The sequence below is a fragment of the Pyrus communis genome, chromosome 17 (genome assembly GCF_041283825.1).
Source record: "Pyrus communis isolate YQ-2024b chromosome 17, ASM4128382v1, whole genome shotgun sequence".
NCBI classification, from domain to species: domain Eukaryota; kingdom Viridiplantae; phylum Streptophyta; class Magnoliopsida; order Rosales; family Rosaceae; genus Pyrus; species Pyrus communis.
The window spans coordinates 19,830,532-19,855,260 of record NC_142581.1 but is presented as its reverse complement, the minus strand read 5'-3'; the positions used below and the strand labels follow the sequence as shown (position 1 = coordinate 19,855,260).

General features: G+C 37.4%; 2 protein-coding genes, 1 non-coding gene and 1 pseudogene across 3 annotated transcripts; 2 read left to right on the top strand and 2 right to left on the bottom strand.

Annotated features, from left to right (window-relative positions):
* Positions 1–10,179: 10,179 nt before the first annotated feature.
* Positions 10,180–12,414, top strand: LOC137707451 (aquaporin TIP2-1). Its single transcript, XM_068446323.2, has 3 exons — positions 10,180–10,408; positions 10,847–11,097; positions 11,815–12,414. The coding sequence occupies exons 1-3, from the start codon at positions 10,282–10,284 to the stop codon at positions 12,181–12,183; spliced, it is 747 nt and encodes a 248-aa protein (XP_068302424.1). The 5' UTR covers positions 10,180–10,281; the 3' UTR covers positions 12,184–12,414.
* A 950-nt stretch (positions 12,415–13,364) lies between these two features.
* LOC137707452 (photosynthetic NDH subunit of subcomplex B 3, chloroplastic) lies at positions 13,365–14,848 on the bottom strand. The gene is made up of 6 exons (XM_068446324.2): positions 14,539–14,848; positions 14,298–14,408; positions 14,152–14,208; positions 13,998–14,060; positions 13,783–13,845; positions 13,365–13,590 (listed from the first exon to the last, which is right to left on the bottom strand). The coding sequence occupies exons 1-6, from the start codon at positions 14,758–14,760 to the stop codon at positions 13,507–13,509; spliced, it is 600 nt and encodes a 199-aa protein (XP_068302425.1). The 5' UTR covers positions 14,761–14,848; the 3' UTR covers positions 13,365–13,506.
* Positions 14,849–14,914: 66 nt separating this feature from the next.
* TRNAN-GUU (transfer RNA asparagine (anticodon GUU)) lies at positions 14,915–14,988 on the bottom strand. Its single transcript has one exon. It is a non-coding gene; the product is annotated as a tRNA-Asn (tRNA).
* A 305-nt stretch (positions 14,989–15,293) lies between these two features.
* On the top strand, positions 15,294–16,546 carry LOC137708973 (tRNAse Z TRZ4, mitochondrial pseudogene; annotated as a pseudogene).
* The last annotated feature ends 8,183 nt before the right edge of the window (positions 16,547–24,729 follow it).

Sequence of the window (24,729 nt, the reverse complement as noted above, 5' to 3'; positions counted from 1 at the left end):
ATGCGTCTTCACGCGTCGAGTTAAGTTGTCGGAAAGTTGGCCAAAAAAATAGTCAGCCGCGCTGTGGTCGCTGCCGTAGATGGCGGTAGAGAACGGTACCTTCGGTAAAGGCATATGTGCTCGACGCGCCTGCAAGTACACCGTACTAGCCTTCCTTGCAATTTCTGCAGTTTTGTAAATTTTTCTTCCAACTTCCAGAGCTTATTCTGAGCTCCATACAACACCAAATCGAGTGATTCAAGATCCTATGTAAAGTTAGAAATGTAAGGAAGAGATATATACCCTTTCGAGACTCAACAGAGATCGAAACTGGCCTAAAAAATGACTGGAAAGTGGCGAAACAGCCACGATTTAGATTTTCCAGAAATGCATAGTGATATCTCTTAGGGTTTCCTTTGTGTCTACATCACCAAAGCCACTCAAAAAATTTCTAATTGTAAATCTAGACATAATCTATGATGATTTGGACTAAGTTCAAGGCTTACATTTGCCAGAAACGGTGAGAATTTACCGGGGAAATAATTGCACAGTAATGGTGTCACTGTGCAGAGAAAAGGGAGAGGAAAGAGGGATCTCGCCATTTGAGATCACATCCTGGGAGGTCAGAAATGGTGGTGATGGTCGTTGTTGATGTCTAAATGTGTGTGTGTGTGTGTTGCTCGAAGAGGATAAAAGAGTGCAAAGAGATGAGAGAGAGAGAAAGAGAAAGTTATGAGAAGTATGAGTGAAGGAGAGAAGAGAGATTAAAAAGAAAGGGATGGGAAGATTCACAAAAAAAGGGAAAATGGAGGACAAGGGCACACGAGCCAAATAGTGGAGGCCCTATTTGGAAAAATATCTTCGAACGTGAAATTACCTAAATACCCTTGATGTTCAAAAATTCGTAAAAGTTTCGTTCTAGCTCCGAATTCAATTTTGTTCATGCCTACGCGTTTATATCAACAAGTACGACATGAATATGCTAAAAGAATAATTCCTACATGTCATGACACAAGAGTCAACGCTTTCGTTGCTAAGGGCATTTTTGTAATTTTATACTATTAAAATGTAAAATCAGAGACGGATTGTTAAACAAACACCTTACGTTTCACAAACAAATCAAGGTCGACTTGGATTGCTTATTTCTAGTTTTGACCAATCAGTTCTTTGTCGACATTCATCAACGGAATGTGGTTCAGTGACATTGCTAAGCATAATCTCAGTAGCTACTGTATACGCAAATGCATCGTCGATGATCATCTTATTCTGATTTCAAACCTCATCCAATATTGTGTAATGGAAATCTTGCGATTCTTGAGAGGCCAGTTTGTCTCGTCTAAAACATCACCGTAATCTAGAATAACCTCATGTTGGAAAATATGCGTAAGCGATGGTCGAATTTAGACTAAGCTCACTAGTTTGTGCAGTTTTCCTCTTTCGAGGTTCTGAATCCTTTAAACCAGAGGGTCTGCCACACTTCAGGGTAGGAGCAGATAATTGGCTAGCCATTTGTGCACCAAGCCGGGTGGAAGGTTTGGCCACCCTTCATTCGGGGATGATTCGCCCTTTTGGGGTGATGTTACAGTGTACGTTAAGTACGTTGATGCTTATAAGTGCAGCTACAACGGGTATATGTGATCTCGTCACCTTCACTAGATTAGTAAAAGCATCTGACATGCTTTGAGCAACGCTCTGAAGATCTAAAATATGACACACTTCAATTTTAGACTGAGGAGTGCGGGGATCTAAATAAGATAAAATGGGAGTAATCCACAATAAATCGTGGCATTCGACATGAACGTTAGTGATCTTATCTCCCCTTAGCGATAGGAAGATTGCCTCATCGAAGTGACAATCCTGAAAATGTGCGGTTGGTGAATCATAGCAGACATAAATTCCTATTCTTCTTTGAGGACCCATTTTGGAACATAGTGGCGGCATTATTGACACATAAACTGCGCATCAACATACGTAGATGCGAGACAACATGCTTGTATTCAGTAACCAACTATAACGGTGAATAAGGTTGGATAGCAATGGGCCTCAGGTGGACCAACATAGCTGTGTGCAATATTATATGGTCCTAGGCAGATACCAGCAATTCAGTTTGCATAACCAAAGTCTGAGTTATCGTTTGAAGGCGTTTTACGAAAGCTTCTACCAGGCTATTTTGGGTATGAACATGGGGTACAAAATGTTCAACTTCAATCCCAACTATGCAATAATCGTAAAAAATCTGTGACGTAAACTTTCTAGCATTATCCAGTCGAATTTACTTGATTGGATAATAAAGGTGGTGAACACTAAGCTTAATGACTTGAGCTAGGAGTTTCGCAAATGCAACATTGCGTGTGGACAACAAACAGACATGTGACCAAAGTATTGATGCATCAACCAGCACCATGAAGTATCCAAATAGTCTGCATGTTGGTTGGATAGGTCCACAAATATCCCCTTGAATCCTCTGAAGAAACTTAGGGGGGTCGTGAATATTCTTTGTAGCTGAGGGTTGAGTATTCAACTTCCCCAGGGAGTATGCTTTGCAAAGTGGATGGCCGGGATAAGATGTTAGGTGATGCATGTGTGATTCTTTGAGGATACGGCGTATCATATCTCATCCGAGATGTCCCATTCGATCATGCCAAAGCAGGAGAGTGCTCTGGGACCCATGTATAAGGTCGGCCACATAGTGGGTCTTCATGGATGGAATGGTTGTGATGTACAACCCACTCGAGAGACGTTCTAGTTTTTTGTGAATATGCTTCTGGCCATATTCATAAGAAGTGATACAAAGAAATTCAAAACCATTATTTTTAGTGGTTTCAACATGATATTTATATCTCGAATATCTCTAAAACTTAGCAATGTTCTTCTAGAACAAGGAGAATAGAGTGCCTCTTTAATGGTTAATTTGGTACAATTAGATAACATTATACGGGCCTTTCCATATCCTTCTAGGTTGGATGAGCCTGAGAGGGTTGTTAGACGTGCATTTTTAGGTACAAAGTTAAAAATAGGGTTGCTCACGAAAGATGGTGTGCGTGGTAGCACTATCAACCCGACAACTAACTTCCCCACTAGTCGTACCTAGAAATAAATTAATTGAATCGGTCACATGCATAAAAATATAGTTCCATTCATTCAATTAATCAATCGAGAAATAATATCCATAAAAATAATTATCTATAATTCAAAACAAACCAAACCAAACCAAACAAATTTTTCCAAAGACTTAGAAAAATTGTTTGAAAAATTAAACCATAAAACTAAAAAATAGGGGCGGGGGGTTCGACCACTAGGGGTGAAAAATATCGTAACATGTCTTAGAAAAATAAAACTATGTTCTTCCATAGGAGCTGATGCCTCCTGAAAATATGAAACCTCCATAGAAGTGGTAGTATTGTCGAGATGTTCCACATGTGCAAAGTTAGACACACTACAGGAATGATACTCGGCATATGCGTGACCAATGATCCTTCAATCCACAACGGTAGCAGAAGTCCAATTCAGTGAAAGCTAATTGAACGGTAGCTTTTCCTTTGTTCTTGAAGTTTGGGGCCTTAGGGGGGTAAAGGGCTGGCGTTTCTGGGTTAAATTTCCTCCCTTGGCAAGGCATTTGCTCTGTTGACCTTAGGTTTGTAGCTGGGGCTGCCACCCATTTCCACGGTCACAATGAGGTTTTTGTTGGTTGTGGCTGCTATAATTAGTTACATACACTTCAGGCGGATTCGAGCCAATGGGTCGAGCTTGATGATTCTTCATCAAAAGTTGGTTATGTTTTTTAGCGATAAGTAAAACAGAGATCAAATCCCAAAATTTGGTGAACTTATGTGCCCTATATTGTTGCTACATGACAATATTGGTGGCATTGAAGGTCGTATAGAGAGCTTGTTCTCACCCTAGTAGATCCTCTTCGATTAAGTCCTTTTTACAGAACTTAAGCAGTGATCAGATTCTACAAGCTTCAGAATTGTATTCATTCATAGACTTGAAGTCTTGGAAGCAAAGATGTTGCCAGTCGTATCTTGGTTCAGGCAAGTAAATGTCTTTCTGGGGATCAAAATGATCGGCCATAGGGTACGTGGGTCCTTCTGAGTGAGGTACTTGGTCTGTAGTGCGTCATGGATATGTCTTTGGATGAAGATCATAACAGTAGATTTTTGAGCTTCATTGACCGAGTCATCCATAGGTTCTTCAATGGTGGCTCGAAGACTCTTTGTAGTAAGATGAAGCTTCATGTCTTGAACCCACTTTAGTTAGTTTCTTCTAGATGCTTCCAAAGCGATGAAATTGAGCTTGTTCAAGTTCAACATGTCCCTAAAACAGAGGATACAACAAAAACGTGGTTAGTCATATGGAAAGCCATAGGCATACATTGTAGAACATTTAGGTTCTACAATAATGTATAGGTTTAATTTAAGCATAAAAGCTATGAGTTTTATGAGGTAAGTTTTGAATGAAAACTTTGGGTTTCAAAGGTGCTAAATTCGAAACTACAATGTTGATTTAGTTATGAAATTCCGGCTCATATATAGGCGTACATGCAAGAACACAAAATATAATATACAATTAAGTGTAGTGAATTTAGGGATTGCTTCAAGAACCCAATTGTGAGTGCATCGGAACTATAAAAGATAGTCAACGGTTCAAAGAAAAGAAATAATTTATTAAATTGTTAATTGTCAAAAAGTGGACTGGAGGCTAATAATTTTGGATGTTATGTCAGATTACTGGATTGCTGGTCACTTTAATTAATTCAATAGATCATAACCATCTAGGTCTGATCGTATGAGCAAAATAATGAAACCATTAGCTTGAATTTTTGGCTTTGGGCCAAGCGACAATAAAATTATAACTTGATAGGCATTAACCAATAACATCCCAAAAATTATAGAAGTACGGTTATGAAGAGGGGATGCCAAAATATGCGGTCGAAAAGATGCAACCCAGCTTTGTGGGCTGGTTGTAGGTGGTGCACAGGACAAGGCCTTGCATGTGGTGCTGTAGGCGAGCCGAGTTACATACAGGCAAAGTCCAGCAAGCAAAAGTTTGTTATAGACGGGTCGGTGCAAGGACAGAGCCCAGGCTTGCTGGCGTTTTGGGCCAAGTTGCAGGGGACAGCCTAGCAAGGCTTGTAGTCCTGTCGGTGGGCTCGGGGCTTCAGACCCGTGAAGAACATAGCTTAGGCTGATGCCTAGTTGTCTGTGCAGGGGCAGCAAGTCCACGAAGCTGCTGCGAGGTGGTCCATGGCGTTGAAACGATGTTATCCTTCGTGGTGGCATGGCTGCAGGCCAGCCAGCTCGGCTTGACGGCACAGCGTGCAGTCGTGGCTTCGATGCTTTGACTCACAAATTTCACATAGCATAATTGCGTATTGCATGAACAAATATATATAATGACAAAATATATGAAAAAAATATGCAATATATATTGGAAGGAAAATGTAAATATAGGGAGTTTATGCATCATAGGGAACGTTTTCATGCTTAAGGTCGTTTCAAAAATCTTGATTTATTTTAAAAGAACCTGATTCGCAAAAAACAATTGAGCCTTTAATGTTGTAGAAGAGCTTTCTCCATGAACCTTCAGTTCCTTAAACTCTGGCAAGAGCGTGCTGATGATGTGCTGTAGGCCTAATTTACTGAACTGTATTAAGGACAAGAAGAAAGAGGGCTAGTGACATTGAGAGAGAAGAGAGAGATATGTATTTGTGAGGTGTGTGTTATATCACCTCATTGTGCCTTTATTTATAGTAGTAGGGAAGGTTAAATCCTTGCCCTACTAGAATTATAACTCTAATAGGGTAATATCTAACCCTAGAGAATCTTCTAGGATATCCCAAATATTTTAGTATTTACACAATCACATTCCTAATCCAATACGACTGCAATAAGTACAAGTATTTGGTACAAAGAAGAAAGGAACAAGGGTAAGGAATGACAGTGTACGAAATGATGCACAAAATGAAAACCAAAAATAAAAAACAAATGTTGAGATGTTTTCGCTTTCAATCTTTTTTTTTTATTTTCATACAATCTCCTTATTTTTCGTGTATCACTGATCCCTCCCACCATTATTAAACCACAGGAACATTGATATATTCCACAGGTTATCATAAGTAGACCTGACAATTTCTTACATAACCCTTTAACACAACATGTAGACGACACAAAATAACAGGTTTTGGGTCAACACGATAACCAATCGGGTCCCTATCGGGTCACACGATAAGAACCCGTTAATAATAGGTGCTTAACAGGTTTACATGAGGGTGAGATGTGGGTTCGACATGTTAAGACAAAAGCATCAAGAGCAGAGACAGTTCTTTCCAGATCCAGGAAACACAGACTTTATTTCAAGAGTTCTAGTCACGCCTCTCCACTCTAACAAAGTAGTACAGCAGGCTATTAGCCCAATGGTAGAGCGCGCCCCTGATAATTGCATCGTTGTGCCTGGGCTTACGTCAGCTTCCATCAGCAGAGTTACCCTTCACTCAGCCATGTAAAACATGGTTTCGTATACCCCTAATTTTGAAATTTTTTTTGACTTTTTGGGGCTCCTCGTGGAAAGCTTTGCGGTTAACCAATCTTGGTTCTCTCTCTCGTTATCATCGAATATGTTCTGCTCTTTTTCATTTTCCCATTATCTCAACGAATCTTCTCTCAGCTCTTTCCCGTAAAAGGGATAATATTTTTTTGGGTAGTGTAGAATATAAAAATATAAGTATAGCCTTTCTTCCAAAATAAACTCTCCAGGCAAGAGTAATATAAGGCAAGTAAGTTATGGGTGTAAAGCCAACAAGTCTCTTTTACACTTGAATGGCAGAGGCAAATAGAGCTTTTGCACATTTTCGTTAATCCATGAACAGGATCTATATAGACACATAGACCCATGGATCCATACATCTCGATCGGAAAAGAATCAATAGAAAAGAAAGAATCGGAATTGATCAATTTGATGATTTGATGATTTTAATTTTTTAAACTACTAGAAGAAGAAAAAAAAACTTGCTATAAAATACAATAGCCATAGTGTATATGTATATATTGTATATTAAATATGTATTATTGTATTATTATTCTATGTAAATCTATAAATTTAAGTTTTATTTATTTATTTATTTTTATAGAAATAGTGCAGGCAAAGACTGAGATTAAATAAATTATAAAACACATTAAAAATAAAAATATCAAGTAATTTTAAAATACCAAACACATTTGAATGGTTTACAATGTTTGATTTTTTATTTTTAGTTTATGCATAAGAGAGTGCTAATGCAGAAAGCTTTAATGAAAACATCTTCAATATAACTCTTGAAAACAATAAATCAATAGTCAATATAACTCTTGAAAACAATAAATCAATAGTCAATATAACTCTTGAAGACAAAATATCAAGTCAAAGTTCCAATACTATTTCCCTTAGTGATTGGTAAAAATTGAAGGTTTTTGTTGTCAAAACAAGGTTCCTAACCCTAAAACACAACTCCCTTTGTTTTGCATATCCTTGAACATTTGATATTTTGTAGTAATGTACTAAGATTTTTTTATTAGACATTTATTTTGAGGTATGTAATACTTGAAAGACAAATGTTGTTTCTTATGTTTTAGAGTAATATTTATGTGACAACATGGTATGCATATAATAATTTAGTATTATGTTTTTCATTTTTTTTGGTCAAATTATGTTTTTCATTTTTATTATCTATTCATTTAAAATATATTTTCTTTACCAGATAACGGGCTAGATTATATTTTCTTATAATATTAATGGGTCAATTTTGGATCGGGTCATATTACCTGTTTGTTTTAACCGGTATTACACAACACGACCTATTAAGATATTGAATATGTCACAAAAACGATGCAAACATGAAAAATACGACACGAATGTTAGGTCTAATCACAAGGCACAAAATCTTTAGCTTTTTGTTTGAATCTTCTTATTTGACCGTTCACTGCAATTATGATAAAAGAACAAACGAGATTCGTTTTCGCATATAAGCATCTTTATGCGTCACTGTACAGGAACCTGGTACAAAAGAGAACTATTGCAGATATTTTTCGCGCCCGGATGTTATTCTATGCCATCAGGTTATCCGTGTATGTAATAGATTCAAAATTTTGGAGCATAAAAATGTAATTTACTCGAAAATTTTGGTATAAATCCTCAGACTTAAGTTCAAATATTCATCGACTACCAACTAGCACTCTTCGATCTCATATATATATATATATATATATATATATATATTATTCATGACTTAGAGTCAATGGCTACTTTTTTTATTTGAAAGAAACTAGATTTTTGACAATGATGATGGAAAAACCAAAGCAACGTCTACGATTGCATTATCGTATATTACTCCGGTTGTGCAAACGTAGTTACCCTTGTAATATCATAATACTAAATTGAGATTAAAAACATTAAAAACATATACAACCGTTGATATCAAATCAAACAGTGAGTGATCAAGAATTCGTTGTTCGCCAAAAGTAACCAAGAGAACATTTTTGTATAAAACTCAAATATATATATATATATCAAAAGATATTTAAGTTCGAATGTTCATCGATTAGCACTGACGGAGGCAGTAAAAAAATAGGTAGCCTTTTACCACAATGGTGTAAAGGAATTGAGTTCTTACATGAGGATGTAGATTCGAATTTCGTTGTTGACTAAGTTAACATCTAATCTAACAAATCTATCGTTTGACCAAAAAAAAAAAAAAAGACATGCAATGAAATAATTTTTTTGAAAAGAAAAAAACTTTTTATCTCCAAAACTAAAGCAGTGAATAGTAGTTGGTAGGACAGACACATTGAGATTCCTCTCTATCCTCCAATCAGTAAGCCAATTATTCACAATAATTAAAACCTAGAATACAAGTTATAAATGATCCCAATACCTCCGTAGCATATTCCTCTCCTCTCATTTTTCAAACGTGAGAAACCCTGATTGCCTATTTTTGGAGCATGGTCGGTGCTGTTGGTGGCCCAAAGTTTGTCCTGCCGTCCATCACTTCCTCTTTTATCATTATTTTCTTGACCCACCAAACTCACCAACTATTTCTTTTATATGAGTTTTACACCCTTTTTAATTGAATCCCTTTCATTTTTCTTCTCCTTTACTTCTATTCCTTTCACAATTTTACTGTACTTTCCTATTTCTGAAAAAATAAATATAAATTATTAACATGACTTAATTTTAATCGTTCAAAAAAGAAAAAAATATAAGTTAAAAAAATACTTTTAAAGTTTTTAATACATAAGTTAATAAATAAAATAAAATAATTAGATTAAAATGTAGAAGGGCCAAACGAAATATGTGTTTATCACTTTTTATTCTCCATTAAGCAAAAGAATTGTTGGTCACATGGTAGAATCATTGATGAGCTTCCAGACACATCTATTAAAGCATGTTAGCGACAGCTAACACTGCACAAAAGTGACATGGTTTGGCTCCACTCTTTCATATATATTCTTTTTGGATGATGTTACAAAGATTATCTATTTGAATTATAGATCATATCAGTTGATTGTTAACATTGAATTTTTTGTTTTGATAAAAAAATGTATCCAACATCAAACGACCTATCATATAATTTACAAAATATGATCTAAAAATACAATCACCCATCATTTTCCATTTGAGAGTTTTAACAAAACATTTATGGTATTGTTTACTTTAACGAAAAATGACATTTTTACTCTAATAAATCACTCCTGATACTATTCACTGATAACATTCATCCAGATATGTAGAGATGAATGTATGTATGCAAAACATTCAATAGCAAAGCCTGAAGAAATAGAGAGATGAGAGCGAGAGAAAGAGTAAGAAGAATGAAAGCTTTTGTTATTTCTCAACTGATTCAATACAATTCTCACACACACAAAGTACATGTTTATATAGCCTGCAGATATGCCTTATCAGCTACGCTATTACTCTAACTACCTGATAACACACTAACTCCAATAGCTGATGTGGTAATCTGTGATGATGTGTCAAATGATGTGGCAATAGCCATATACCTTCAACATTCACTTACAACACATTTTTGTCATTTTAATTAAAACTCAAAATTTTCAAAATATTTTCATTAGTTTTCCTTTTATTGTATCTAAACACATAAATATTTGCTGTGCAGCTCATGAACTCATATAATTTAATAAACCTTAAATATTTAGGTTTTACTCGTTGTCGCTATATATATGTGACCTAGGCCACCCTTCTTTCTACAGCCTTATCTTCTTCTCCTCCGTATTCTTCAATAGTAGTAAGTGTTCCAATTTCCAAAAGATGGCCGGAATAGCATTTGGGAGATTTGATGATTCTTTCAGTTTGGGGTCCTTGAAGGCCTACCTTGCTGAGTTCATCTCCACTTTGCTCTTTGTTTTTGCAGGAGTTGGTTCAGCCATAGCTTACAGTACTAATTTGTTTCCCCTAATAGCTCTTTTTTTTATCTTATTTATTCTTTTTATCAACTGCATCATCAGCTAGTTAGCTTACAATAACATTTATTATTTCCTTTAAACTATCAAAATGATACGATAAATTCACGACTGAGTTGAGTTAAGATCAAAATAGGTCATGAGTTGATTCGTTAAGCATGGCTGAAAAATAGATCCGTTCTATAAAATCAGGGAAGTGATTTATGCAAACAACTTTTCTCCACTTGCATACCATCCCTACTTATTTTTAGCTTTTGGATTGAATAAACTAAAAAAAATAAATTAAAAGACTGAAATAAACAAAACCTGTAAAAACAGAAAAAAGTATGCGAAAATCATTTCCGTAAACCCTAGCAGTTGATTTGTTGATTTTTCTATTTTAAGAACTTGGGATTTTATTTTTGTGTGTACAGACAAGTTGACATCCGATGCTGCACTTGATCCTGCTGGGCTAGTGGCCGTTGCCATTGCCCATGGCTTTGCTCTCTTTGTTGCAGTCTCAATTGGGGCCAACATCTCTGGAGGCCATGTAAACCCAGCCGTCACTTTCGGATTGGCTCTTGGTGGCCAACTCACCATCCTCACTGGCATCTTCTACTGGATTGCCCAGCTTGTTGGCGCCATTGTTGCATCCTTTATCCTCAAGTTCGTCACTGGAGGCTTGGTGAGATATTTTTCAACGTACCCAATGCAATGACAGTTTTGTGTATCTTAAACTAAGACTTCATGCACAAAACAAGGGCCAATTATGATATTTTGGTGTGATTATTTTAGAATAGTGATATTCATATACTCATTTTTACCTCTCACACATCATTATTAATTTTTTACCATTGATCTTCTTCAATTTATTCGATCCGACGGGGTATATGAGAAGTAAAAATAGGTGTACGAATATCACTACTCTTATTTTAAGATTGCAAGTATTATGTGACGCCAAGGCTTAATTTGGTTGTGTTGACATTTGTGCTAGATGACTTACTTAGTACCGCAATCAGAGTTTGACTCTCGCCGTATTCATCTCTAGATGGAAAAAACGGATTTATTACGATTTATTAGCATTTTCTCTTACGAAATAGAGATTCGTCGATAACTTTTTAGTTCACGTAATGAATACTGATAGGAACACTAAAGTTAAACAAACTAATTAATGTTGTTTGGTTCAAATTTGAGCGCACAATAATTTATAACAGGTATAAGATATTGACACATCATTTGGTGAATAAATTTGATGAATCTAGCATCATCATTACTGTTGATGTTTAAACTCTAATTACAAAATATTTTGACAGGTTACATATTAAAGGTACATTGAATTTTTTAAATTTTTGTCAAATTTTTGCAACTTGCAACTAACTATGAAATTTATTTTTTATTTCAGACAATCCCCATCCACAGTCTAGCTGCTGGAGTTGGAGCCATTGAAGGAGTAGTCTTTGAGATCATCATCACCTTTGCTTTGGTTTACACTGTCTATGCAACAGCAGCTGACCCCAAGAAGGGCTCGTTGGGCACCATTGCCCCCATCGCCATCGGTTTCATTGTCGGGGCTAACATCTTGGCTGCCGGACCATTCTCCGGTGGGTCAATGAACCCGGCCCGGTCTTTCGGTCCTGCCGTTGCTAGCGGCGACTTCCACGACAACTGGATCTACTGGGTTGGACCCCTCATTGGTGGTGGACTTGCTGGCCTTATCTATGGAAACGTATTTATACACTCAGAACATGCACCCTTAGTCAGCGAGTACTGATAACTTGGTTGAGATTTAATTTGTTGCAAATGTGTTCCAGTGTATCATTTGTAATAAAAGGAGGAAGAGCAATTTTCTTTTGTTCTTTACTTCTTTTTGTCTTCAAGTTTTCAGTTATTTATTCTCACTTTCCCAGCTTGGAACCTCCATTTTCTTGTGCTGTTTGTAAAGCCCTTTTTGTAGGTCACTTTTTCCTTGTGAATAATGAATGAAGTCGGTGATTTCCAACAATGCAACTGATGAGCTTTTGTGGACATATGCATATTGAGTTTATAGAAATGTATTGTTCGACTGAGGAACAAACGTTCTCTCAATATGGCTCGAGAATATTAACAGATGCATGTTCATTCTTTGCAATAGGCTCTTGAATTGTACAATGCTGTCATACCATATAAAATTTAGAGAATTGGATATCAGGGTTGGCTACGATATTTATATGTATTTAATACAATAACTATTCAACGGTCAGATATTATTCACGTGAATATGTATTTAATACAATCACTATGCTCTCATACCATATAAAAGTTAGAGAATTGGATATTAGGGATGGCTACGATATTTATATGTATTTCATACAATCACTATTTGACGGTCATATATTATTCACGTAAATATGTATTTAATACAATTACCATCTAATTGTTGAACTGGTGATTGTATTAAATAGATTTAAGTATTGTAGTCAAATTCCTGTTTTATATACATGTTATGCAAGGGGTAATGCTAGGGGAGACCATCTATTTATACTATAGTTTGTAAACCATATGACACGATTGTTGATGCTTGAATTATTATTGAATTGTTCATTAATGTGCTTATTTCTTATTGGTGATACGGTATACAAATTTTGTCTAAAAAAATGGTTTACCTAGCATTATCCTTACACAAGTGGTGACTTAGAGTACAACTAAAGAACATGATTTACAAGAAGACAAAGACAATGGAAAGATGTAATGTCAACCTAATCAATGCATAATATAAATTGAGATACATAATATATATATATATATATATATATATATTTTATACATGATCCAAGTTATTAAATATCTCAAATAACATTATCTTTCTTTTGTAAATTGTGTACATATTTTTCAAATGAACAGATATAATTAAGTAGTGAACATGTTCCCGTAGCAAATTAAAGCATTATTTATTGGGGACTAGTGGACAGCAACTATACTAAAGGAATAATTTTATTCTGTAATAGCCAATTACACTGATGATGCATTTCCATTTAAATTAATTCTCTATAAATTTAAACTGGATTAATTATATATTTTTTTGTTTTTCAAATTCACAATGGTAGGCAAAAATGTCTTATGAAGACTGGGCAGGGTCTACCAGGACCTCTTCATATTTCCATTCATGGGCTTTCCATTCCGGTAGCTGTTGGACAACAACCTGAAATTAATCCAATAAGAAAACAATCACTAAAACATTTTGTCTTGTAATTTATTAAAACATGTTTTATACACGAGCGACAATCTAAACTACTTTAAGATATAGAAAGGAGGATCCGATTCCGAACTCAGTCCAAGAGGACGGACAAATTGTCTTGGCCTAACTCATATTTGCAACTTTTTCAAAACATACCAGCCCTCTGGAGTCAGGTTTCCCCACTGTGGTTTGGCAAGCAAGTCTCCAATTTTTTGGTTTCTGCAAGAGTCCATTAATTAACGGGAATGTCAGCCTTCGTTACAATTTTTTGTTAAATCACCACCTCCCAAGATCACATCGTCCTAACTTTAATTAATTAGTGATTTAATTGATCCACTTCAGTAAAATCAGTTTTCGTACGCAGATGATACCTTTTTAAGGTGTTCCTTCTCTTTGTCTGTGCGAGGGGTTAACAGCTCTTTTCCTTGAACAATCTAGCAGCAAAATACAACAAAATTGAAAAATTAAAATTAAAATTCTGTATTAAATAATAATAAGAAATTAAAGAAATTGTAAAATCATTACCTCCACCATGCATGTCCCGCAGGTTCCTCCTCCAGCACAATTCAGCAGAACTCTACTCTGAACATTTACATATAACATATATAAACCTCTTTTCTTTTGAAAAAAAATTATAAGAATATTAAGAACTAAGTGGGAGGCATACTTACGTATGGTCCATACAAATCGATATTTGAATCCAACATTATATTCCTAAGTTTCTGCCCTCCACAGGCTTGACGAAGATGCACATCTGGTGTTTGGTCAGGAAGTAAAACTGACTGAAAACAGTGAATCAATATACAACACACAATTAAACCAATATACCCCAAAAACAAAGTTTAAGTGACGGGGACGAGTACGGGGACGTCATGCACAGAGAATTTCCATTAACATTTGTATGCAACGTACACTAACAAATGCGAAATCCACGGAAGGGGGTTGCTCGGGTTGAATGGCTTCAGATTGGCTCTCTTGGGATGCGCTAACTGCTCTAATTTTTGCTCTGGAGAAACTGATGAGGGGCTTGGAAGGTCTGAGAGTTGAATGGGAGTTGGTAATGTTGGAGTTGATCAAGTTAAATGGGAGGGAGCAAAAAGATGAACAACAAGAGCTCAGTTGGAGAGCAACCATTTTTTAGATATTTGAACTGAAATGAACTGGATGGATGATTTGCATGGGGTTTTGGTTTGTTTGCAGCATCGTGTGTGGTGGATCTTTGCTAATAACCTTATCTCATCGATCTGAAGATTTTTTTTAATAGATGGATTTAAAAATGTTAGAAAAACGCTAGAAGGAGGGTTCGAACCTCCGACCTTGTGGTTAACAGCCACACGCTCTAACCAGCTGAGCTATTCCAGCTTGTTGACATCAAGTATAAAAGACCGATTTGAAATTCAGATTCCTTCCTCTCCACAACGATCTCACCGTCTCTTCTCGACAGTGCTCACCTGCTCCCAGTTCAAAGGTAGATTAATAGGGATCAAAGCTCGACATCGCTTCTCCGTTCTTAGGATTTGCAACTTCATCTGATTCTATGCAATTCCAGCAGATATTGTCATCGTTTTTAATTAAGATTTCTGGAATTTTATGTTTGGTATTTGGCACTCGGGATTCAATGATTTCTGGAATGTTTTTGTTAATTTACCATTGTATTTTGCACTCAGGATGCAATTTCTATGTGCCAATCGGGTTCTCATTAGCATGACTGCTTTTTCTGTATTATTGCAAGTTCTACAACCACTTTATTGATGTACAAATGTTAATAGTAGTGATTTTCATGTGTGTTGAACAGTTCACTTTGCGTCCATATACTCGTCTTGGATTAGATAGGTCCGTTATTCCAAGTCAGGTGTCTTCCTCAGAATTCATTGATGAGTTAATTTCAGAGATTCCGGAGGTTGTAGATGCTGCCCATTGTTAGTCAGTCGTGGCACCAGTCCACATGATCAAACCAAGAGATAATGCAGTTTTGGTTGAAGAGCCATGGTATAATGAGAATACGCTTCCTAGTTGTTTGGAAAATGTAAGGAGAGATGACTTGGAGAGGGTTCTTTGAGGGACTGGATCATTTCAGACATCTAAATATCGCAATGTCACTTCTAATAATGCTGTGAGAGATTCTAGCTGTATTTGGATTACTCATATTCATGCTGATCACCATACCGGGTTGGCAAGAATACTTACCCTACAACGTGATTTGTTGAAGGGAGTGCCGCACGAGCCATTACTTGTTCTTGGACCGATAAAGCTTAAGTTCTTTTTTGATGCATACTAGAGACGCGAATATTTAGATATCCAGTTCCTTGATTGTAAGCGCACCATAGAAGCGTCTTTACTTGCTTTTGGGTGTTACTGAAGCCAATAGGGATTACTCTTTCTCCCATAAGTCCAACTCGTTTCAAGGACATGAGCATTAAAAATATACATAGGTAATTAGCAGAGAGAGTTGATTCCAATTTATTTGCTAAAAGATCCCGTATGCAGAGCTATTGGAAAAGGCCGGGTAGTCCTATTGACAACAATGCAGTTCCAACTGTAAAGAGCTTGCAAAAAGTGCTTAATGATGCTGGTTTGGAAGCCTTGGTTAGTTTTCTTGTCATCCACTGTCAGCAGGCATTTGACATTGTCTTGAAGGCTTTAGAGAGATTGAATAGTGTTGGAAAAAGTGATTCCGGTTTGGAAGGTTGTGTTCTCAGGTGATACTAGGCCCTGCCCGGAACTTATAGAAGCATCTCACGGTCCTACAGTTCTAATACATGAGGCAAGTTACGATATTTATTGTGTGTTTTTGTTTTGTTTGTCAGATAATAAAATTGTGCAATTTAGCAAGAAACTATAGAACTGTGAAAAAAAAGGAAGATTGTAGTTGATCAATTTCACTATTTTGAGTCTTGCAGGCAACTTTTGAGGATGGCATGGCGGACGAGGCGGTGGCAAGAAACCATACCACAACGCAGGAAGCCATAGAAGTTGGAAACTCTACGGGAGTTTATCGTATCATCCTCACCCACTTCAGCCAGCGATATCCGAAAATCCCAGTATTTGATGATACACACATGCATAAGACATGCATTAGATTTGACATGATGAATATTAACATTGCTAATTTGCCTGTGGCCCCAAAGGTACTTCCACATTTGGAACTGCTTTTTAGAGACGAGATGATTGTTGACGAGGAAGATGAGTTGATAAAGACTGCAAGTGTGGCTTCTTGATACGAAATTACGTTGTCGTCTGTTGTAATTTCCATATTGTTTCAGTACTTGTGAAGGGAATCATCAACAGTGTTGGTGAAATGGATCATTTGTCACAAGCTTCTGAATATTGCGCATTATTGTTATGTAAATGTGAATCTTAGTTCAATAATTTTTAAGATTCATAGAAATTTCAAGGGATAAGTAGCCTAACAAATTTTGATAGAAAATGGAATTGACTCAATGCATGGGGAAAAATCATTTAACCTGTAGAAGCATTCATGACATGTCATTTACTTTTGATTCTTTTCTGATTTCTTCGATGATTTTAGACATCCCAAAGATGGGGAATGATACTAGTAATTATAAATAGAGTAACCACTAACGATTGAGGTATACATCGGTTTGAGCCTAAAATAACAGGTTGAGTCGAGAATAGGCTAACACAAGTTGGAAAGCCATACTCTTTGGCCCAGTAATGATCTCTCAGACTAGTGGGTTTTCAGCCCAGGAAATGATTGATTCAACCGAGTCCTCATGAAAGTGGGATTGTGAAAGGATTAAGTTCAAACGTGGCTCGGTCAAGTCCTTAGTGAACTAAAATTGCCAAGGATCAGAATGAGATGTGTTTAGATGCAAATTATTCTAAATATCAGGATTCATTCTTGATCATATATGAATGTAGGGGTCACATAAAGGGACTAGGTTCAAATGTTTGGTTTAAATCAAGAAGCCTAGATTGGATTAAGGTGAGTTTCAACTAAGGAAATGATTAAAATGGATAAAGATGAGTATTTAGATAAATGTTGAGTGACATTGGCCCATCAAGACTCTACCTCAGCAGACTGGTTTATCACAATGTCAATCCCTATAAATAGAAGAGGTTCTGCAACATGGGAAACCCATCAACTCAACAAACAACTCAAAATGCTCTACGCGAGTTGTAGAATCAAGTGATAGAGGAGCCACTTCAGTTTGGATTAACATCACTACGTAAGTTTTGGTTGGTTATATATCCAAGCCTCGCCAGTGAAGAATTCTTAATTCTTTTGCCCAAAGAGTGCACTTCATTAGCTCCCAGTGAAGAGAAGTGTTCTATGATTGGTTACTTTAAGGTGCATTTTGTAGTTTGGCATTCAAATGACCAAACCACATTCACTATAAAAACACCCATCTCCTTTGAGCACATGTACCCTTACATATGGATACCGATCTGGCACACCTATATACTAAAGAATATAGTTGAGGCGGCCGAACTTGGTACAAGAGATCTTGAACTTTGCATTGAATTAGGCAAACTTGTCTTCAGGTTCTAGAACCCAAGGCCGAGACACGTCCCTTCCTCAATGTTAGTCGCTTAAGGTCAAAAGTCAACTAAGCATTTGACACCACTATTGCATCTATTTTACTCGCCTGACCGAGCTTGATTGTGAGTTGGCACACTTGCATTCACAAGAAAGACGTAGTTAACTCATAGTTATTCAGCCTACGCATCACGCAGTCTTTGTAATTTTTAAGATCAATAACATCATTACCTTTATATTTACTTGCTTGCAATACCTCACACACTACTATCTTATACTTCATGTTTAGTTCTTTTAATATCTCATATTTCCATTTTTTGTTTTTTTTTTTTTTTTTTGAAATGCATCGATATATATTTCATTAGGGGCTGAAGGGGAAGCCTAAAAAACCAGACAAAACAAAAGTATTGAGGATTACGACGTTTCGACCCCGAAGAAGTACAACCAATTACATAAGATCCTAAAAAATGAGGTCAGTGATGAATGATAGAGGGTATACAAGCCATTCACGTTGATCCACATTGTTCAAGCTGTAACGAGCCATACGGTGTTAGCTTGGCAGCATACATGGGTACATAAATCTTCAATGATTGACAGAAGCCAGAATTTGGAATGTTCTATAATGTTGCCAATAGTAGGCAAATTACAAGAAGGATCCGAGATGGCCCCTACAATCTGAAGAGAATCACCTTTAATAATCAAGCTTTGGAAACCCCTTGACACCGCCCAAACCACACCATCTCTAAAAGCCAAAGCTTCCGCTTGGAGATGGGAGAAAACATTACTAAAGTTCTTGCAAAAACCAGCAACAAAAGTATCGTTATCATTTCTAATCATAACACCCACCCCCTCCCCCCCTTCCCCCCTCCACGTCTTTCATTCTCATCCTAAGCACCATCAAAATTCATCTTCAGACGATCGCTAGGAGATAGTGACCATTAGATGCTGTTAAGAGCAGAAGTGTGGGGAAAATGAGGGTCAGAGTTTACCCTAATGAATTCCTGCCACCACGAAATAACCCGAGTCACAGCCAAGTCAAGTGGATCACATTTATCATTCCAAAGTCTAGCATTTTGACAATTCCAAATTGTCCACACAACCATCATCGCAATATCAAAACTATGTGATGGAAAGTTGGAAGCTAACTCAGAAAACTAGTCCATCATAGAATGAGAATCAAGCTGCCTAGTAAATGAACTGAGTGGGGAATAGGTCCAAGCACAATGAGCAAAATTGAAAAGATGAACTGAAGATTTCGCATTTAAGTTGCAGAAAACACATGATACATCCATCAATATGCGTTTCTTCACCAAATTCACCCTAGTGAGAATGAGATCTCTACAAAGCCGCAAAGTGAAAATGAGCACTTTGGGGGGAACCTTTGCATTCCATATCTTTGATCATGTCCTAAAGGTGGAAGGTACTCCAACAAAGGACGAGACACTATTTCGGTGGGGAGGAGTCCAAGCCCAAACGACGTGGTAAGCGAATATGACGAAGAAGACACCCATATGCTTATTATGCTAGATCAAAACGTCTTCCTTACCTGTGACACTTAGAGGAATGGATCGAATTAGCTCTGTTTCAGTGTTTGAGAAAATCGATTCAATCAAATTCACCCTTCACCCCATGGAAGCATGGTCAACAAGATTATGGACATTCTCCAAAGTACATCCATTAAGTTTAGGGGATAAGATACGAAAGGTGGAGGGAAGTGGGATCTAAGGATCTCTCCAAATGTTAATTGAGGCATCGTTTCCAATCATCCAGCTGGGCCCATGCTTAATAACTTCTCAAGCAGCGCATAGGCTCCTCCAGCTAAATGAGTAGTTAGGTCTCACCATTGCATCGAGGAAGGAAGTAGTTGGAAAATATTTCGCCTTTAGTACACGGGTTAACAATGAATCCAGGTTTTTTTATGATCCTCCAAGCATGTTTAGCTAGCATAACAAGATTGAAAACATAGATATTCCGGAAACCCAATCCCCTTTCAAACTTAGGTGAGCAGAGCTGTCCCAAGCCAACCACTGTATTTTTTTCCCCTCTTAGCTCCATTGCACCATGAATTAGATTGGGATTGATTAAGCCATAACCTTCGCAATGAGTTCTTTTCAGGCTACACTAAGAAGCTTACCTTTCCAACACTGGAGATGTTTTCAAAGTCATTCCTTTATAAAGCTAAAACATTGACTGTGGTTGAGTCCAACAATGGTAGGGAGGCCCAAATACCTTTCTTGTATGTTGACCCAATTAACCTTCAAGACATAAGCAAGTCTCACCCTCTCTGGCCTCTTAATATTTTTGCTAAAGCAGACTTCACTTTTATGGAGGTTGATTGTTTGACCCGAGGCCTTTTCATAGACATAAAAAATATCCGCAATTTGGGTGCAATCCGACAATTTTGCATGGATGAAAAGAAAAATGTCAACAAACAGTAAGTGTGAGATCGACGAGGCTCTAGAACAAATAGTCAAGCCTTGCAACAGACCGAGCTCCTTCCTTCTAGCTATTAGTATCGAAAGACCTTCCGCACACAACATGAACATGTATGGTGAAAGCGGATCGCCTTGGCGAAGACCTCTTGAATGATGAATATGCCCCTATGGGCTCCCATTAAGATAAAAGAGTAAGTGATAAAAAAATAAATCGATGTTATGACCAGGTTGATCCACCGAGAAGGGAACCCCAACTTCGTAAGTACATGGCGAAGATAAGACTACTCAATTCGATCATATGCCTTGCTCATCTCAAGCTTTAAAGAAATAAAACCATTTTTGCCCATCCTCATGTTATATAGCGCAGTAGCAACCTCAAATGCCATAATTGAATGAGGAGAGATAACGGACGTCAAAGACTTTTGAAATAATTTTAGTGAGGACATTGCAGAGGCTAATTGGCCGAAGATGAGACATCTCTATTGGTTTCTTTTGTTTAGGGATAAGGTATATATGGGTAAAATTTAACTGTTTCATGAACTTTCAAGATGAGAGGAAAGACTTAATACCACTGACCACATCGCTGCCAATGATATTCCAATACTTCTAAAAAAATATAGGGGTCATGCCGTCTGGTCCAGGAGCCTTAGATGGTTACATCTGGAAAAGTGCGTTTTTAATCTCGTCGACATTGAAATCCTTATCAAGTTGGTTTGCCATATAGCAGAAACTCGAGATTCCAATGAGTCAAGGACTTTCTCCCCATCAGTCAACTGAGAAGATGTAAACATCTCTTGGAAATAATTGAGAACAATATTTTGTACCCCTTGATCAAATTCAGTTTGAACACCAATTTTTATCCATAAGACCTAAAATTGTGTTATTGGACTTATGGTTGCTAGCTCATTGATGGAAAAATCTGGTGTTGCGGTCTCCATCCTTCATTCAATGTACCTTCGATCTTGAGCGCCAAAAGGTTTCCACATCCCCAAAAAAGGTGTCCAACCATTGCATCAATAAAGATCACTTACATATAGAGGCATCAGTAAAGGGTTGGGCCAAAATAAACTCCAACTTAGCTCAAATATGTGACATCTCCACTTTTTTGGACTAGAATTTAGAGTCTTGCCATCTGAGCAGTGTTACCCGTGTGGCCTTAATCTTATGTACTAGCTGAAACAAAGGAAACTCCAAGGTTGGCTGACTTCACGCCTCCTCAATCACATGTGTGCACCCTTTATGCCTAGTCCGAATTTCTACAAACCAAAAGGACCTTATCCGACTACGATTGAGCGAAGCAATGCCAGTCACAACATAATAAAATTTGAGAGTGATCAGATTTCCTTGGTTGTAGGTGAGTGACCACATGATTCGGGAACTGAGCATTCCAATTAGAAGTAACCACCACACGATCAAGCATTTCTTTAATGCCCTTATGAGAAGTGGTGATCCAGGTAAACGGGATTCCAACAAAACCCAAGACATGAGGTAACAATCACAGAGAGCCTCTTGAAAATCCAGGATTTACCTGATGGGTCTTATACTAAATGGTGGTACTTAGTTTTAAATAAGAATACCACCATGGGATCTTGCTGCTTAACAATTTCTAGCAGTGCTTGAACTTTCCATGGGTTCCCAAGCCCACGATAGTTCTAGAATAAGGTTTTCATGGTTCTTGGCGAAGTTGGCAGCTACCAACTTTCGTCAACTGAAAATATGCCCCATTTCTCTTTATGACTAGCCAACCATGTCTCTCACCATCTTCCAAGTCCTTAGATGGACTAACCTCCACCTCGTAAAGCCCATCCTCCAAAGCACATGGAGTGGTAGAGCGGGTAGTAGCCCTTTGGGATTTTCCCTTTTTTCCTTTATTGGTCGCAGCCTTAGGTTGGGTGGATCGAGTGTTGTATTTGGGAAGATGGAGAAGATGACCCAGGTTGGGATTAAAGGAGGTCTTCGTTTTTTTTTTGTTTTTTTTTTTGGGGAGGGTAAAGGTGACTTGGCAGTAGGAGATTGGGCATATGTGTTAGCCGTAATGGTAGTGTGGGTGGCACAATATGTTAATTAAGGAGAAGCACATATTTCATGGATTTGGGTACCACGATGATAACAATCCAAGATAGTAAATTTTGTTGGGCTTGTCTGAAGCTCATTTGAGGCCCGAAAAAATCCATCAACATTTTCAAGGGCCCACCGTGGAACCCTACATGGGTCACACCATACCTGTGATAGAGAGAGCCCAATAACACCAATGGAGATAGTGCCGTTAGAAAATTGAGTCCCAAAACTATCGGGATGCCATACATAGCCATAGTCAGGAAACCTAGGGCGGTTAGTCACATCACGGTCCATTGTATTGGTCAAAGGCAGACAATCTGCCAGTGCTGAGATAACCTTAGGTGACAGATCAGATGAAGCAGGTTTTGCCACATCAGAAAGTTTATCGGTAGTAGCAGATGGCGATGGTACCAACGTTCCAGTTATGATGACAATACAGCAGCACAGAGCTCATCCTTCCATTTGTATGCTAAGAACTCGTTTGCCGAAATCTTCCAGTCTTATCCTGGTAAGTCGTGAAAACCTCATTCCCTGATCCATTTCCTCTTCCAATGACACTCATCTGCACCGGAGACCGGGTTAGACCTCTTAATTGATGGAAAAAGCAGGAAGGAGGCTCTGGATAACATAGGAGTACACAAGTCAGCATTATAGTGACTACCCTCTGACTATGGTGCCAAGAAAGTGTCACCACGTGCATAGCCCAAGTGCCTACACTGGTAGCAAAAGATTTTGAGGCCTTCATACTTCAAACATATCAGCCTGGATCCAGAGTTTTGACAAGGGATTTGGAAATAGATGACCAAAGGTTTGCAGGTATCAAAGTCAACACGAAGTAGTATGAAACCCCGAAAACCAGTCACTAGAGGGTCTTCAACCTCTAGCACCGCCCCAATCCTTTGACCCATGGCCCTAGCATTCTTCATGGTGCAATATTGACAAGGAAACCCATAGGCTTGAACCCAGAAAATTGCTCTATTAGTGGCGATATCGTTAAGTGAATGGTAAGATGACCAGAGCTTGACTAAGAACACATAGTCCTTTATGAACCAAGGATTCCCCTCCTGCAAACGCCTCATCACCGCTTATTCTCCTACCGTGATGGCGAAAACATTTGGTTTAGCTCTAAGAACCTTAACCACACCCATTTTGTTCCAGGCATTCCACAACATTTCTTTAACCACGTGTTTAGATGATTCATTGTCTGCAATAAGGCGACCAACAAGATGGATATTATCCTTGAATCTCTCCTCCATATCCAAGCTATCTTCAACAATGAAACTGAGACAATCCATCATTTCCTCATCTCCAGCCATGCTGCGAGAGTATAGAAAACAACCCAATGTTCTAGGAAGAAAACACAGGTACTAAACAACTCCAATCACATTAAGATTGAGAGTACCAGCCACCCAAACTCATTCCCTTTCTCAGTTGAAAGACAAAAGTATGGCAAAGAAATGGGTAATTCCCACCTCTCGTGGTCCACTATTTTCCATATTTCCGTTTAAGCACAAGTAATCATGTTTGAATCTGGAACGCATGCCAATCCACTATTTGTCTCACATTTTTAATTCATTTATAAATAAGTTGCAATGGAATGAGTAATGTTTTATAAATTGGAATGGATTACATATTTAGTGTTTTTTTATTTTTATTTTTATTTTTATTTTTTTATTTTTTATTTTTGACAAGGTTTCTAATGCATGATGATATCATGTTACTTTTCTTCAATGGTTATACAGCACTTTTAGCATTTAAAAGGTGTAAAGCCTTTCACAATGAGTCAGAAAATTGAGAGTGAATAATATAAAAATTAAACTTTTATAATGGTCCATACTCCATAGTGTAGCGTATAGGGAATGATGGAAAAAGAAAATAGATAATTAATCATAAAATAGAAAAAAAAAAGCAAAAGTAGACGGGTACCACATTTAATATATTATACTTATCCCTATCAAACTCACCAATGTAGCAATAGTATAACACAAATTAAACTCACGTTTTATGATTCTTGTATGTTAACATCACACTCATCTAAACTACCGTAAAAACCATAAATCATCAATGAATAAAAATGATTTTTATCACAAATAGTCCTTGAACCTAACC

Excerpts from the sequence above, each read along its gene's own strand:
- LOC137707451 (XM_068446323.2), top strand. The coding sequence starts at position 10,282 with ATGGCCGGAATAGCATTTGGGAGATTTGATGATTCTTTCAGTTTGGGG. Across the intron at positions 10,409-10,846 it reads TGGTTCAGCCATAGCTTACA|ACAAGTTGACATCCGATGCT; the intron begins GTACTAATTTGT and ends TTGTGTGTACAG. Across the intron at positions 11,098-11,814 it reads AGTTCGTCACTGGAGGCTTG|ACAATCCCCATCCACAGTCT; the intron begins GTGAGATATTTT and ends TTTTTATTTCAG.
- LOC137707452 (XM_068446324.2), bottom strand. The coding sequence starts at position 14,760 with ATGGTTGCTCTCCAACTGAGCTCTTGTTGTTCATCTTTTTGCTCCCTC. Across the intron at positions 14,409-14,538 it reads TGGATTTCGCATTTGTTAGT|TCAGTTTTACTTCCTGACCA; the intron begins GTACGTTGCATA and ends CACTGTTTTCAG. Across the intron at positions 14,061-14,151 it reads GCGGGACATGCATGGTGGAG|ATTGTTCAAGGAAAAGAGCT; the intron begins GTAATGATTTTA and ends TTTTGCTGCTAG.